This window comes from Canis aureus, chromosome 6 (assembly GCF_053574225.1).
Source record: "Canis aureus isolate CA01 chromosome 6, VMU_Caureus_v.1.0, whole genome shotgun sequence".
Taxonomy (NCBI): Eukaryota; Metazoa; Chordata; class Mammalia; order Carnivora; family Canidae; genus Canis; species Canis aureus.
The window spans coordinates 44,009,155-44,023,437 of record NC_135616.1 but is presented as its reverse complement, the minus strand read 5'-3'; the positions used below and the strand labels follow the sequence as shown (position 1 = coordinate 44,023,437).

The window sequence follows — 14,283 nt, the reverse complement described above, 5'->3', positions numbered from 1 at the left end:
ATTATAAAATGAAAAGGAGAATTTAGGTATATAAGAATAATCCAACTCTGTTTTTCTAAACAAAGAATATAAAAATGTGAATGTGTCTGCACAAGAAAATACTGCAAAGACAAAGAAGAAATTTAACAGTGGGTATATCTCTGGGCAATGAGACTGAGGTCAGGAGGACAAGAAGATAGGAATGAACTTTTTTTTCACAATATATGGATATTATGTATTTAGTTTATATATAAAGACTTCATACATATATGAATTTTTACCATACACATTATTAACTTTTAAATTGAAGGAAAATAACAAGTTAAAATTAATCAAAGATTGAAAAAAAAAGAGAAATTAAGAGCAGAGACCTTGAAAGTTTCACTTGAACATTCTTTTATTTATTTATTTCGGAGACAGAGAGTATGAAGGGAGGAACAAAGAGAAAGGGAGAAGCAGACTACAGACTGAAGTGGGAGTCCAACACAGGGCTCGATCTCATGACCCTGAGATCATGACCTGAGCCAACTGAGCCACCCAGGTGCCCCTGTAGCTGAACATTCTTACCTGACACTTAGCACTACAGTATTTGGCAACTCGGCATTGAGAACATCGCATCAGTTTTTCTTTCCTGTTAAAAAAAAAAAAAAAAAAAAAATTTCACATTAGGAAACGAGTGAAAATCATCTATGATTGAAGAAAGAAATACAAATCAACCTACCCTACTGACACCAATATGTTCGGCTCATCCCATCTGTACAGTACTGTAAGATTCAGATTTTCATACCGATGAACATCTTTCATCCTTAATGTGAGACATGGACATAATAGCTAATGATCTCTTTTTATAAATTGTAGTAAAATGAATATAACAAAATTTACCACCTCACTTTTAAGTGCATACTTCAGTGTGTTAAAAAGATAATTCAAGGTCCAAAATGGAGTCACTTATGCTAAGCCCCATATAATGTTTGAGATGTAACTAGTTTTGGCTCTTCCAGAAATGGAATCTTAAAACAGTCAATCAGGGGGTGCCTGGGAGGCTCAGTCGGTTAACCATCTGCCCTCAGCTCAGGTCATGATCCCAGGGTCCTGGGATAGAGCCCCACTCGGGCTCCCTGCTCACCCCTATAGAAAGTGACCTTGCAAGAATCAACCCATTTTCTCACCTAGTATTATTTCCTTATTTCTGCTCTCTTCTGCCTAAAGAAGTCTTTCATTTTGTACAGCATAATAGGACTACTTTTTATCTACTACACTGTGGCTGCTGCCCAATTCATGAACTACTGAATAAACCCCAAAAGATCTTTAAAATTTACCCTATCTGCCTAGGGGGCTCAGTGGTTAAGTGTCTGCCTTTGGTTCACGGTCGGACTTGATTCCAGGGTCTAGGGATCAAGTCCCACAGCCTGCTTCTCCCTCTGCCTATGTCTCTGCCTCTCTGTGCCGCCATGAATAAATAAATAAAATCTTTAAAAATAAAGAATAATATCTACTCAGTTGAATTATGTTTCTTAACAAATGGCATTAAGTACATTCACACTGTTGTGCACCATCAGGACCACTAATATCCTTTTTAATTAAAAAAATTCATTAAAGTCAGAGATTCCCAGAGTCCAAAAATTTTACATCATACAGATTTTAATGTCTCCATATGAAATACAAAATACAGTGCCATCAACTAGCTGGAAGTATCTATACTCTTCAAACATTAAAATTGTAGAATTCTTAACTTTTCATATACTTTAATTATGAATATACTCTTTCTGGAAAATGACTTTAAAATTCTACTAAATCCAGTTACTACTTTAGACATGCTGAATTGTGATGCTCAAAAGTTACATCCCCTATGTAAGAAAAAAGCAAAAATGAAGGAAAATTGAATTATAAAATAAAAAATAAATATGATAAAATTAATAGCAATAAACAAAAAGCAGGAAGGACTATGGATACTCAGAGTAGCCAAGAGCATTAAAAGTCAAACTATAATATTAATATCAAGGATAAAATAAGAACAAATCTTTCCAAGCACTTCTAATGTGCCAGGTACTGTTCAAAGATTTTTATACCTATGACTTACACTTAATTTCAAACAGTCCTACAAAGAAGCAGTCTTACTATGACAAATTTACGGATACTTCAATTCATTTTCCTGAGATAGAAAGTAGACAGAGTAGTGCAAACAACATAAAGGGCATGTGGCAGGGATATTGAAAGAGAAAAACCAGAATCCTAAAGAGAATCAGAACTTAAACAGATCACATACTTCATTCACTTCTGGGACAGTGAGCATCAGATATGGAGCATAAAACATGGGGAAAGGTTAAAATCTAAATAAAGGGAAGCCAAAATGCTTCCCAACCCAAGAACAGAACTGTAGCTGCCACATATCAACATTCCAAGCAACAATGCAAGCCAAGCAATCTGACCTTCAGGTTCTTGTTTTGACCATCAACAACATACTACCACTCTTTGATAAAATTAGATAAAAACAAAATCCACCAAGGGACATCTGGGTGGTTCAGTTGGTTAAGCATCTATTAATATTGACTCAGGTCATGATCTTAGAGTCTGGGTTCAAGCCCAGGGTAGGCTCCAGGCAGTGGGCTTGAGATTCTCTCTCTCTCTCTCTCTCTCTCTCTCCTCCTTCCCTCCCACTCTCTATCTCCAAACTAAATAAATAACACTTAAGGAAAAAAATCCACCCATAGGCTGTATATGAAACACACTGTAAATAAAAGGACATACAAAAGAGGATGAAAAGGATATGCAAAGCAAATACTAACTAGAGAAAAAACCTGTGTATCAACATCAATTTCAGAAAAAAAGCACTTTACAGTTAAAGATAGTGTTAGAGATAAATAAAGTTAATATTCAATGATAAGAAACTCCCATCCCCAGATGTTAAGCACCTAGTGACAAATGTACCCAGTCACAAAATATATAAAGTACAAGTAACAGCTCTAAGGGAAAAAATGACCACCACAGTAATTTAGTATATATAAGGCCCTTAAAATAGTGTCTGGAATGTAGTAAGTACCAAATAAGTATTATTTATTACTATAAAAATATATGAAGCCTTTTTCAGCAATTCACAGACCAAACAGATAAAGAAAAAGGAGCTCAATAATTTACTTGATCTCATGCAATACACAGACCCTTATATCCTTTACATGACGTATACATATTCCTTTTAAGCACTCACTGACCATTTACAAAAAATGCACAGAAAGCAGACCACAGATTAAATCTCAAAAATCCCAAAGAATCTGGGCACCTGGATGGCTCAGTGGTTGAGCGTTTGCCTTTGGCTTGAGGCGTGATCCAGAGGCTCCCCAAAGGAGCCTGCCTCTCCCTCTGCCTATGTCTCAGCCTGTGTCTTTCATGAATTAAGAAAAAAAAAAAAAATCCCACAGAATCAACCACATAGATCTTTTCCTCCAATCATAAAGGAATCAAATTAGAAATCAGTAACAAAAAGAAATCCAGGGAAATATCATATGCACGAAAGGGTAAAAGCATGTTTTTATAGAACTCAAGGATTAAAGAAGAATGATCATGAAATCAGAAAAAATATATATTTTGTTGAGTAGGCTCCATACACACAGGATAAGGTTCAAACTCACAGCCCTGAGATCAAGAGTCACATGTTCTGATAACTGAGCCAGCCAGGTGCCCTGAAAATATATGAGATTAAATAATGAAAAAATACCAAAACTTGTGAGATAAAGCAACAATCATACTTACAAGAACTTTCACAACTTCAAATATTTACACTAAAAATAACAAACTGAGGGAAGCCTGGGTGGCTCAGTTGGTTAAGCAAAGGACTCCTGATTTCAGCTCAGATCATGATCTCAGGGTCAGAAGATCAAGCCCCACATGGGGCTCTGCATTCAATGGAGGGCCAGCTTGAGAGTCTCTCCCTCCACCTCTGCCTCTCCCTCACCCCTTTCTCTCTCAAACAAATAAATAAATCTTCTTTAAAAAAAGAAAAACTGGGCAATCCCTGTGGCGCAGCGGTTTAGCGCTGCCTGCAGCCTGGGGTGTGATCCTGGAGGCCCGGGATCCAGTCCCACGTCGGGCTCCCTGCATGGAGCCTGCTTCTCCCTCTGCCTGTGTCTCTGCCTCTGTGTGTGTGTGTGTGTGTGTGTGTGTCTATGAATAAATAAAAATCTTTAAAAAAAAAATAAATAAATAAGTAAAAGAAAAACTGAAAGTAAATGAGCTAAACATATAAATCAAGAATTTCAACGTAAAGATAGCAGAAAACTAAGGAAAGCAGGAAATTTCCCAACAAATCCACAAAACGAAACAGAACACAGTGACATAATAGAGGACAAGCAAAACCAGGATGGGTAACATCAACAGATGTCTTGCAAGATTAGTTAGCAGGAAGTTTACAAACAAATAACATTAGGAACAAAACGGAATCAAGTCAAGATTCAGTAGACTGAAAAACAAACAGGAGAGACTTCTGAGGGAATGATAGTAATGACACAATTTTTCAATCTCCTTAAAACAACAGTGCAAGCAACAACAGCAAACCTGAGTATCACTACCCACCCTAGAAAACATCCCAACAAACCCTAAATATGAATGCTGCAGAGGAAAACACTACAAGCTCTGAAATTAAATCAATCTATTTGTGGGAGAAAAACAAGAAAGGCAGATGGGCTCTCAATAAGCCTGAGAACAAAAGTAAGTCCCAAACTGCCAAAAGATACCCAGTGAGTCAAGCTAACCTGAGAACAGGTAGCCAAAATTGGGAGAGGATGCTTTCGGCAAGAATATTCCTGAGGATGAGGCACGGGGGTACCCCTGAATGCCATCTTCCTCAGACCGGGCTCTGAGGCTCAGATCTTCCCTCATCTCCTTTTTTCTGGTATAAGTTATTCAGAAGTAATCTCCATTCTTTTCAAATTAAAAGCCCCAGCTGTATAAAATGTTTCTTTGCAATTTTAAAAATTAATGAGCAAAATCAAGATACCTTAGGAGGTCAGTGATGAAGAGGTTAGCAAGTCAAACTAGGTCCTTCCCTCCCATAACTACCAACCACGGGCTTTAATGCATTTTAACACAGAATGGTGGCAAAGCAAATACGAAGATTAGTGTAAGTACCTAAATTATATAATTGTTGTTTTGATGCATGAAGGAAACGCCTTAACATGAGTTATTTAAATGTTCAGAGTTATTTTTACATATCAAATAAACAAACAAAATTTAAGTTCTTAAGTTTCAAAAAAAGAGTCAAGTGAATTCAAGAGAAAAGTTGTGTGTTTCATCAGAAAACCACTGAGCCTTGGAAGGGTTACTCCTTCTCTCTCAGAGGGAAGATTCAGAGCAATGGCATCCCAAGAAGCAAATTCCAACAAAGGAGAATAAGTTAAATGAGTTTCCTTCCAAACTAAAATTCTTTGGTTCTGCTTCTTTTGCACAGCCAACAAATATAAACAAAATTTGAAGATGACAAAAGTTGTGCATGTTCTAAGGTGAATTACAGTAGTCTCAGAGGGACAGAGAAGTAATAAATATAGAGTTTTCACAAATTGCAGAAATATCTTGTTTGCAAAATTATTAACTCAAAGGTCCAAATAGACTTTCTGAATGAAAAGCAATCTAAGGGGACGCCTGGGTGGCTCAGCGTTTAGCACCTGCCCAGGTTGTGATCCTGGAGTCCCAGGATCAAGTCCCACATCAGGCTCCCTGCATGGAGCCTGCTTCTCCCTCTGCCTGTGTCTCTGCCTCTCTGTCTGTGTCTCTCATGAATAAATAAATAAAATCTATAAAAAAAAAAAAAAGAAAAGCAATCTAAGGAAATAGGTTAGCAATGTATCAGCAACAGGAAATAATTAATTTTTTACCTTTTCCCCTCTCCACTTAAGAGATAAATAATAGTATTCTACCCTCAAATAAAAGAAGATATTAAAATTATTTTACACCAAAATTAGTGTTCTCTTTTGCCCTACCCACCAAAACAGCAAAAAGGAACCCCCTATCACTTATTCATGCAATCTGTGATACACTTTAGAACAATGTTAAATCACAGAAAATTAGGTTGTTCAGTATTCCAGATACAGTCGTTCATAGAGCAAAACAAGTGAAGTCCTCTCTTCCAAGTAAAGGCTGGGACATCCCGAGTTTCTCCAACAGCATAGGCAACAGAAACGCGGAAAGGAAATAAAAACAGCGCAAAATTACTTGTTCTTCCAGCATACAAATTTAGAACTTATATCACTGTATCTAAAAAAAATCAAAGAAGAAAAATCAATTGGCTCCTTCAAATCCCAACAATTGCGGTAATATTTAAAGGAATGTCTCTCTGTCCTTGGTTATCAGTGGGAGAAAGTATCCCAAGGTTTAAAATTGTGCCCTAAAATAATATAGGCAGGGACCAGACAGAGAAAAAAAAAGTTTCCTGGAAAGCATAGAGAAAACAAACAAATCCTAGTGATTCAAATTAAATCCTCCCCAGCCCTGGCAGCTACTGAATCCATTTTAAACTTTCCATAGAGAAAACAAGGTATCTATAACACATTCATGGATAGTATGCTTGGGACACGGTCAATTATGTCTTGATCCCCTAGAAGTCTCCCAGCGTGCCTTGCAGTAGAATCTCTCCTTCAAGGGCTAGCAGCACACTCACTGTTGGCCACTCTGGCCCAGGCAAAAGGCTCAGGAAGCACAGGGAAACCCAGCAACCCTTCTGCCCTCCAAAGCAGCTCATCTGGATAAAGCACAGCCCTGTACAATCGGATGCAACCCAGAAACCAATGTATGTCTTTGCAGCCTCCTTTTCTGAGCTGAAGATCCATGCCCAGAAATCTTTTGGATACTTCTGGTTCTTTTTCAAGGACCAAAATTTAGTTTGTGGTTGATCACTGTGACCTTAGAGAAGAAATCTGAGCTAAGAAAAAGAACAGACCTCATTAGGTAGAGGCCAAATCACTTATACTTGCTTAAGAAACTGTTGACCTTGGGAGCTCTAATGTAGTACCCTTGCCATAATATACAAGGCTTTAAAGAAGAGTCTCTGATAACCATTCCTATGAAAATATTTCTTCACACAATTAACACATAAGACACTCCTGGAGTATGAGGAATACTGACTGTCTTAAGAATAAAGAGCTCTATTTTTTCAAAAGGCAAAAACCAAAATAACTAAGTGAATAAAGCCTAAATATAATTCCTAAGACAGACAGACCACAGAAATAATACTTCTATAAAGAATTTTATGTTTGGGATGCCTGGGTGGTTCAGTGGCTGAGTATCTGCCTTCAGCTCAGGGCGTGATCTCAGGGTCCTGGGATCAAGTCCCACAACAGGCTCCCCACAGGAAGCCTACTTCTCCCTCTGCCTGTGTCTCTGCCTCTCTTCATGAATAAATAAATAAAATATTTAAAAATAAAAGAATTTTAGGGCAGCCCGGGTGGCTCAGCGGTTTAGTGCTACCTTCAGCCCAGGGCGTGATCCTGGAGACCTGGGATCAAGTCCCACATCGGGCTCCATGTATGAAGCTTTCTTCTCCCTCTGCCTGTGTCTCTACCTCTCTCTCTCTCTCTTTCTCTCTCTCTCTCTGTGTCTCTCATGAATAAATAAGTAAAATCTTTTTAAAAACAAAAAGAATTTTGTATTTGTAAACATCTCTGAAATCTCAGAATCCTGACTCATTAGAAATATTAATGTCCGGGTACTCAGGTGGCTCAGTCTGTTAAGCGTCTGCCTTCAGCTCAGGTCATGATCTCCAGGGTCCTGGGATCGAGCTCCATGATGGGGAGCCCACTTCTCCCTGTCCTCCCAGCTTGTGCTTTCTCTATCTTTGTCTCTATCTCAAATAAATAAATAAAATCTTTTAAAAAAATAAAAAAGAATAGAAATGTTAACGTCAGGTACCTAAGTACTTGGCTGTTTCCTCATAGAAATTTCTGAAGCAAATGGAATTCTCCACTATGAAAAGGAGATTATTCCACACAAAGTCATGCTGTTCTATCCAAGGGTAGTACAATTACTTTTACTCTGACCAAATAAAATACACTACAAAATGCTAGGCATACAGAGTTCCTTTGACATAAATATTCATAATAATATAAGAAAAGAAATCTTCCATTTTTGTTTCCAGATGGTAATTACGTTGGTATGAGCCCAAGGCTTCTTTTTAAATCACATCCACCATTCACCTAACTATCAAATAACACAAAATAGCAGACATGATCAATATAATAAAGACTCATAGGAAAGCAGAATTGGTTTAGATTCATTTTTCTACATCCCCTCTCACTTTCTTTCAGAATCCTAACATTTAAAGTACAAAACAAGAGGGGCACCTGGGTGGCTCAGCCGTTGACTTTGGCTCAGGGAGTGATCCCGGAGTCCTGGGATTGAGTCCCACATCAGGTTCCCTGCAGAGAGCCTGCTTCTCCCTCTGCCAATGTCTCTGCCTCTCTCTGTGTCTCTCATGAATAAATAAACAAAATCTTAAAAAAAAAAGAAAAAGTACAAAACAAGAAAACGTAATGGTTAGTATTTCAGGGGGAAAAAAAAAAGGATCTATGACCCATAGGTACCATACATTTCGGGGCAAAACACAAAGTAATTCAAATCCACATTAGCGTTTAGAGAAAAAGCATAGCAAGGTATCGGAGCCAAATCAGACAAGAGGGGCAGATCATCTGACTTGAGTACTTCTCTTTACACTGTTCTCTGGCTCCTAAATTAAAACTATTATACTTGGGGAGACAGTGCTACCTGATGAACACAAACTCCCAACTGTAATTCAGCAAGTGTTCAGTGACTGGTCACCATGTGGACAGCATCCTGCAAGGTCCTGTGTTGACAAATGCAAGGAGGGCACTACAGTCACAACTCCTAGGAGCTCATGATAAATGAGGACAGATCAATACATACCACTTGCAGAATCAGCCACAACACAAAACCAACTTTTGAGAAGCAGCACAGGCTATAGAACCTGAGTTGAGATGAAGGCAAAGTCACATTCTGATAAAGAGTAAATAAGAGAGGATGGCAGGGCTGTTAAGGAAAAGGGAAGTCCCCATTACCTACAAAGGAAGGTGCTTGAGCTGTTTAGAGTTCAAAATCTGCAGTCCAAGTGCTATGGTCTGAATGTGTCCACATCAAAATTCATGGGTTGAAATCTTAATATCAAAGCTGACAGGATGAGGAGGCAGGCCCTTCAGGAGGTGCTTAGGTTATCAGGGTGGAGCATTCATAAATGAAATTAGTGTTCTTAAAAAGTGAGCCCAAAGAGCTCCATCACCCCTTCTACCAGGTGAGGACACAGAGGGAAGGCACCTGCTAATAAGAAGCAGGAAGAAAGCCTCACCAGAAAGCGACCGTGGTGGCACTCTGAGTTTGAACTTTCCAGCTTCCAGAACTGTGTAAATAAACTTCCTGTGCTTAAAACTTATCCCGTCTGATATTTGTTAGAGTAGCTCCAAGGACTAAGACACCAAGCCCACTCCCTACCAGCAGTGCAACCTTGCAACTTCCCTTATCCTCAATTTCCTCTCTGTAAAATGGGATTAAGAAACCACTCATAAAACTGCCTGGTGAACCCCATGAGATCATCTGTCCAAAGTGCCCACTGACAACGTGCTAATTAAAGCATCTAGCAGAGTTAAAACTGGGCTGCTGAGAGTAATATTGCCAGAGTGCTCAAGATAACTTGGTCTGTATCTATGCCCTATCTGAACAGAGCTTCTTCTGGAACTATCCCGTGACTTCTAAAAAAAAAGCAAAATCCACCTGTGCCACAAATCTGGTCATCTCCATGCAGGCACACAGACAGACATTACATACACTACTACCACTTTGTCCTTGGCTCTAATTCCAAGTTTTGACCTGAATGAGAAGTGCTTCCCTGCTCAATCTCCATTCACTAAGGGGTCTGGTACTATTTTTTTTTTAAGGTTTTATTTATTTATTCATGAGAGACACAGAGAGACAGAGAGAGAGAGAGAGAGAGAGGCAGAGACACCGGCAGAGGGAGAAGCAGGCTCCACGCAGGGAGTCCCGACGTGGGACTCGATCCCGGGTCTCCAGGATCACACCTTGGGCAGGCACCAAACCGCTGAGCCACCCAGGGATCCCTATTATTTTTAATTTGATCAGAATGATTAACTTCAGACTGGTCTGATTCAAGAAGCTAAAGACACTGTATGAAGGTTTCATTTGTGAAAAATGAAAATCAGAGAAGACTGTTACATCTTAGGCAAAATTAAAAGGCAATTATGACTCCTGACATTCTGTTTGCTTTTCACAAGGTAACCTCTACCACAAGTTAAGGAGGAAATTATCACATTTTTACAAGAGCACAGACTTAAAGTTTCCTTGTTATATAATGTTTCCCTGCAAAATTCAGCATCATGTACTCAGGGCCCTATCCATGTTTAAAACTGGTGCCTTACAGCTATTTTTTAGGCAAAGCACACATGAGTAAACTGAAGAAATCTATGGCCAAAATGCAATGCTGAAAAAAGGATCTGTTCTAACAACATCTATGTTCCTAAATAGGAAACCTCTCGAGCCGAGTCTAGTAATATGACTGGTAAGTCTAAGAGATGTATATAATTTCCCCAAGTCTTCCTGAAATACAAAATAATAAAAATGTGAGAAATAAAAAAGATCTGATTTCACCCAAAGAGTGAAATCAGAAATCCTTAAACTTGTAAGCATTGCTAGTATAAATATCACTCAGCATATACATAAAAATCAAAATACTGTGGGTAGAATTTCAAAGAAGGTACAAAAATATTTGATCAATATTTTCATCAATATACTATGACCTAAGCATTCAAACTGGCAAAAGATGGTCACCTTGATTTCAATTCCAGGAGCCAGTTTGTCATAAAGGAGGAATTCTCTGTATCTTCCTCTAATTAAAAATTGAAACTTAGGGGTGCCCAGGTGGCTCAGTCAGTGAATCATCTGCCTTTGTCTCAGGTCATGATCTCGGGGGTCCTGGGATAGAGCCCCATGTCAGGCTCCCTGCTCAGCAGGAAATCTGCTTCTCTCTCTCCCTCTGTCTCTCCCCGTGCTCATGCTCTATCTCACTCTTGCTCTCTCTCTCTCTCTCTCGAATAAATAAAATAAAAATGAAACTTAACAGCACCATGATTCTATTTTAGCCTTAAGAGTGAGAAAGCCAAAAGCCAAATTCACTATCTAATTATACTAATCTCTTCATTTAAGAGGCCCGGAAGCATCTTCTCCGCTGTCTGCTTTAAAAATTTGCCCTTCTATTTCATAATTAAGTATATTACTTTGTTTAACTTTTAACTACAAATTTCCTTAAATAGTCATGGAAATAAGCATAATGAAATCTCAAATAAGTCATTCTCTCTTTTGGAGAACAAAATTAAACTTTAAGTTTATAAAGAAAGTGGATGGGGAGCCTGGATGGCCCAACCAGTTGAGCATCCTTGATTTTGGCTCAGGTTGTGATCTCAGGATCTGGAGATTCAGCCCAAGGAAGGGCACCTCAATCAGTGGGGAGTCTGCTTGAGGATTCTCTTCCTCTCCCTCTGCCCATCACCCAGCTGATGTGTGCTCTCTCTCTAATAAATAAATAAATCTTAAAAAAAAAAAAGTAGATTTCACTGACCTAGTCCCAAAGTGTAAAAAAAAAAAACCCTTGAGTCCTTAAGACACACAGAATGTGTCCAATGCACTGTAATTAATAATAAATTCATTAAGACTTGTACAAAGTGATCATTAGCTGACAACCCTGCAATGAGAGTTAACAGATCAGTGCAGGGATTTTGAAATCTCTGTGCTCCTCTTTTTTTTTTTTTTTTGTGCTCCTCTTAAAGGAAACAGAAGGTATGGCCAATAGCAGGCTCTCCTGTGGCCCCAACTATCAACCTCAAAGACTCCACTCATAAGATAATGACACTGCTTTTCTCAAACACTTAGGTGGGATTTTAGGAATAGAAATTTTGCTCAGCATAGGAATATAGAAAGGGAAGATAAATACCAGAATTTGGAACATTTAGTAGGTTTAAAGAGAAAAAATAGGATAAACTATGACAATGTACCAAAATGGAATTCAGAAATATGCAAGAAGGAAATTTCATTTACCCTGGTATTTGGACCTATGCTCAGTACACTCCCAGGTATGGAACAGGGAAGTTAAACTGAGCAGAAAAATTTCCAAGAAAAATGCACTTTAATCTTGGCTACTTCATTTATTGTTCTGCAACTACAGGTAATAAATATACTTCTTTGTCCCTAAAGTTATTCTAATCTAAAATAATACCCATGATGATGATGATGATAAAAGCTACCTAGAGGGAAGACTGGGTGGCTCAATGGGTTAAGTGTCCAACTCTTGATTTCGGCTCAGGTCATGATTTTAGTGTCATATAGTATGAAGGCCCTCCCCTTACTCCATGGGACTCTGAGCACACAGGGGAATCTGTTTGAGATTCTCTCTTTCCCTCTCCTTCTGCCCCTACCCCCACCACACACATATTCTTTCTTTCCAAATAAATAAATAAATAAATAAATCATTAAAAATAAAGCCAACAGATCTATACTAATATAAACTAATATCTAATTCTTAATAGAGTTTGCAAATAATTTTATTATGTATTTATAAACAGAAATATACATATTCTCAAAAAATTTTATTTGACACATGAGGTAAGGTATGTCTGACAGCATATTATACTATCTGATCCCTATATAATTATGTACGAATATATGTATGTATATATCAAGATGTATCGTAATGTATTTTATCATTCCACCTTGACAGAATGAACATCATGTCCATACTAATGTACATCTGGGTTGATTCCAATGTTTTACCATTATAAACAATACCACAAAAATTAAAAAAAAATACCACAATGAATACTTGCATTGTGCAATGATTTTCAAAACTTTTAATCTCAATTGAGATTTAAAAGACTAGAGAACCACAAAGAAGTTTTATTCATGTGGCTTATATCTATAGATATTTATATATCTGTAACTATTTACTATATACAGACTAAAACTAATAAATTTTTTAAATGTTCACTAATGCATTTAATAATCTCATTATTATAACATAAATAGCATATTTCTATAAAAATATTTTCTGAAACAGAAATAAGTTCTAAAGAGAACAGTACTATTTTGCATTTTTGAAAAATCTCTTAAATTCCTGGCTTTACAGAAGGCAACTGGATTCTCACTTATGTTTCTGCTGAATAATGAGATATCATATCACTTCTAGAAAATTCCACTGTATACACTAGTGATGGAACGAGACTTAAGAAGGCAAGTAATGCCTTAATATTATTATAAAAATAGCTCTCATTTTATAGATCCCCTGAAAGGACCTTGGGGAGCCCACTTTGACTTCCACTGCTTTAGAGTACATTTTCCTAGAAAAGGAATGGCTATAGTTGTATAAATGCACATCGTGATTGGCTTTTTCCATTTTGACAAATGGGTCTCCAAAGTGTCTGGAGGAATTTTACACTCCCACAGCAGTTTAAGAGTTCCCTTAAAGATTAAAGAGGAAAGGAGAGAAAATGAGTGGGAAATATCAGAGAGGGTGACAGAACATGAGAGACTCCTAACTCTGGGAAACAAACAAGGGGTAGTAGAAGGGGAGGTGGGTGGGAGGATGGGGTGACTGAGTGACGGGCACTGAGGGGGGCACTTGGCGGGATAAGCACTAGGTATTATACTATATGTTGGCAAATCGAACTCCAATAAAAAAATACAGTATATAAAAAAAGTTCCCTTAAATCCATGTCTTGTCAAACCTTCAAATTGTCATTTTACTTTCTACCAGTCTGACTGGTATGGAATGTTTTATCTCACTGTGGGTTTTTTTTTAATAAAGATTAATTTATTTATTTGAGAGAGAGGGAAAGAGAGAGAAGGGGGTTGGGGCAGAGGGAGAGAGAAAAGCAGACTCCACACTGAGCACAGAGCCAGATGCAGGACTCGATCTCTCCATGGTGAGATCATGACCTAAGCTGAAACCAAGAGTCATCAGAGGCTCAACCGACTATGCCCCTAGCTGCCTCATCTCACTGTGCTTTTACTGGGCATCTCCTGCTAAGCAGTTAGAGTTTGAGCAGCCTATTCAAGTTCATTCACCATTCCAGATTTCTCATCTATGAATTACCTGTTCATAATATTTGCACACTTTCTACTAGGTTGTCTTTTTAAGAGATTAAACTCAAAATATTTTTTAATAATTTACTGAGTTTAATCTCTTGTCAGATGCATGCTTTGTAAACTAATTTCTCACAGATTGTGTCTATATTAATTTCTCAAATAGGC

At 37.9% G+C, this 14,283-nt stretch overlaps 1 protein-coding gene across 7 annotated transcripts in view; it reads right to left on the bottom strand.

The window, feature by feature from the left end:
• The window catches only part of SMYD3 (SET and MYND domain containing 3), a 792,487-nt gene that overhangs the window by 629,946 nt on the left and 148,258 nt on the right, over positions 1 to 14,283 (bottom strand). For all 7 annotated transcript variants that reach the window (XM_077901368.1, XM_077901367.1, XM_077901370.1 and 4 more), the window contains one exon: positions 547 to 610. In XM_077901368.1, coding sequence (XP_077757494.1) covers positions 547 to 610 — 64 coding nt within the window. The remainder of the gene's footprint in view (positions 1 to 546; positions 611 to 14,283) is intronic.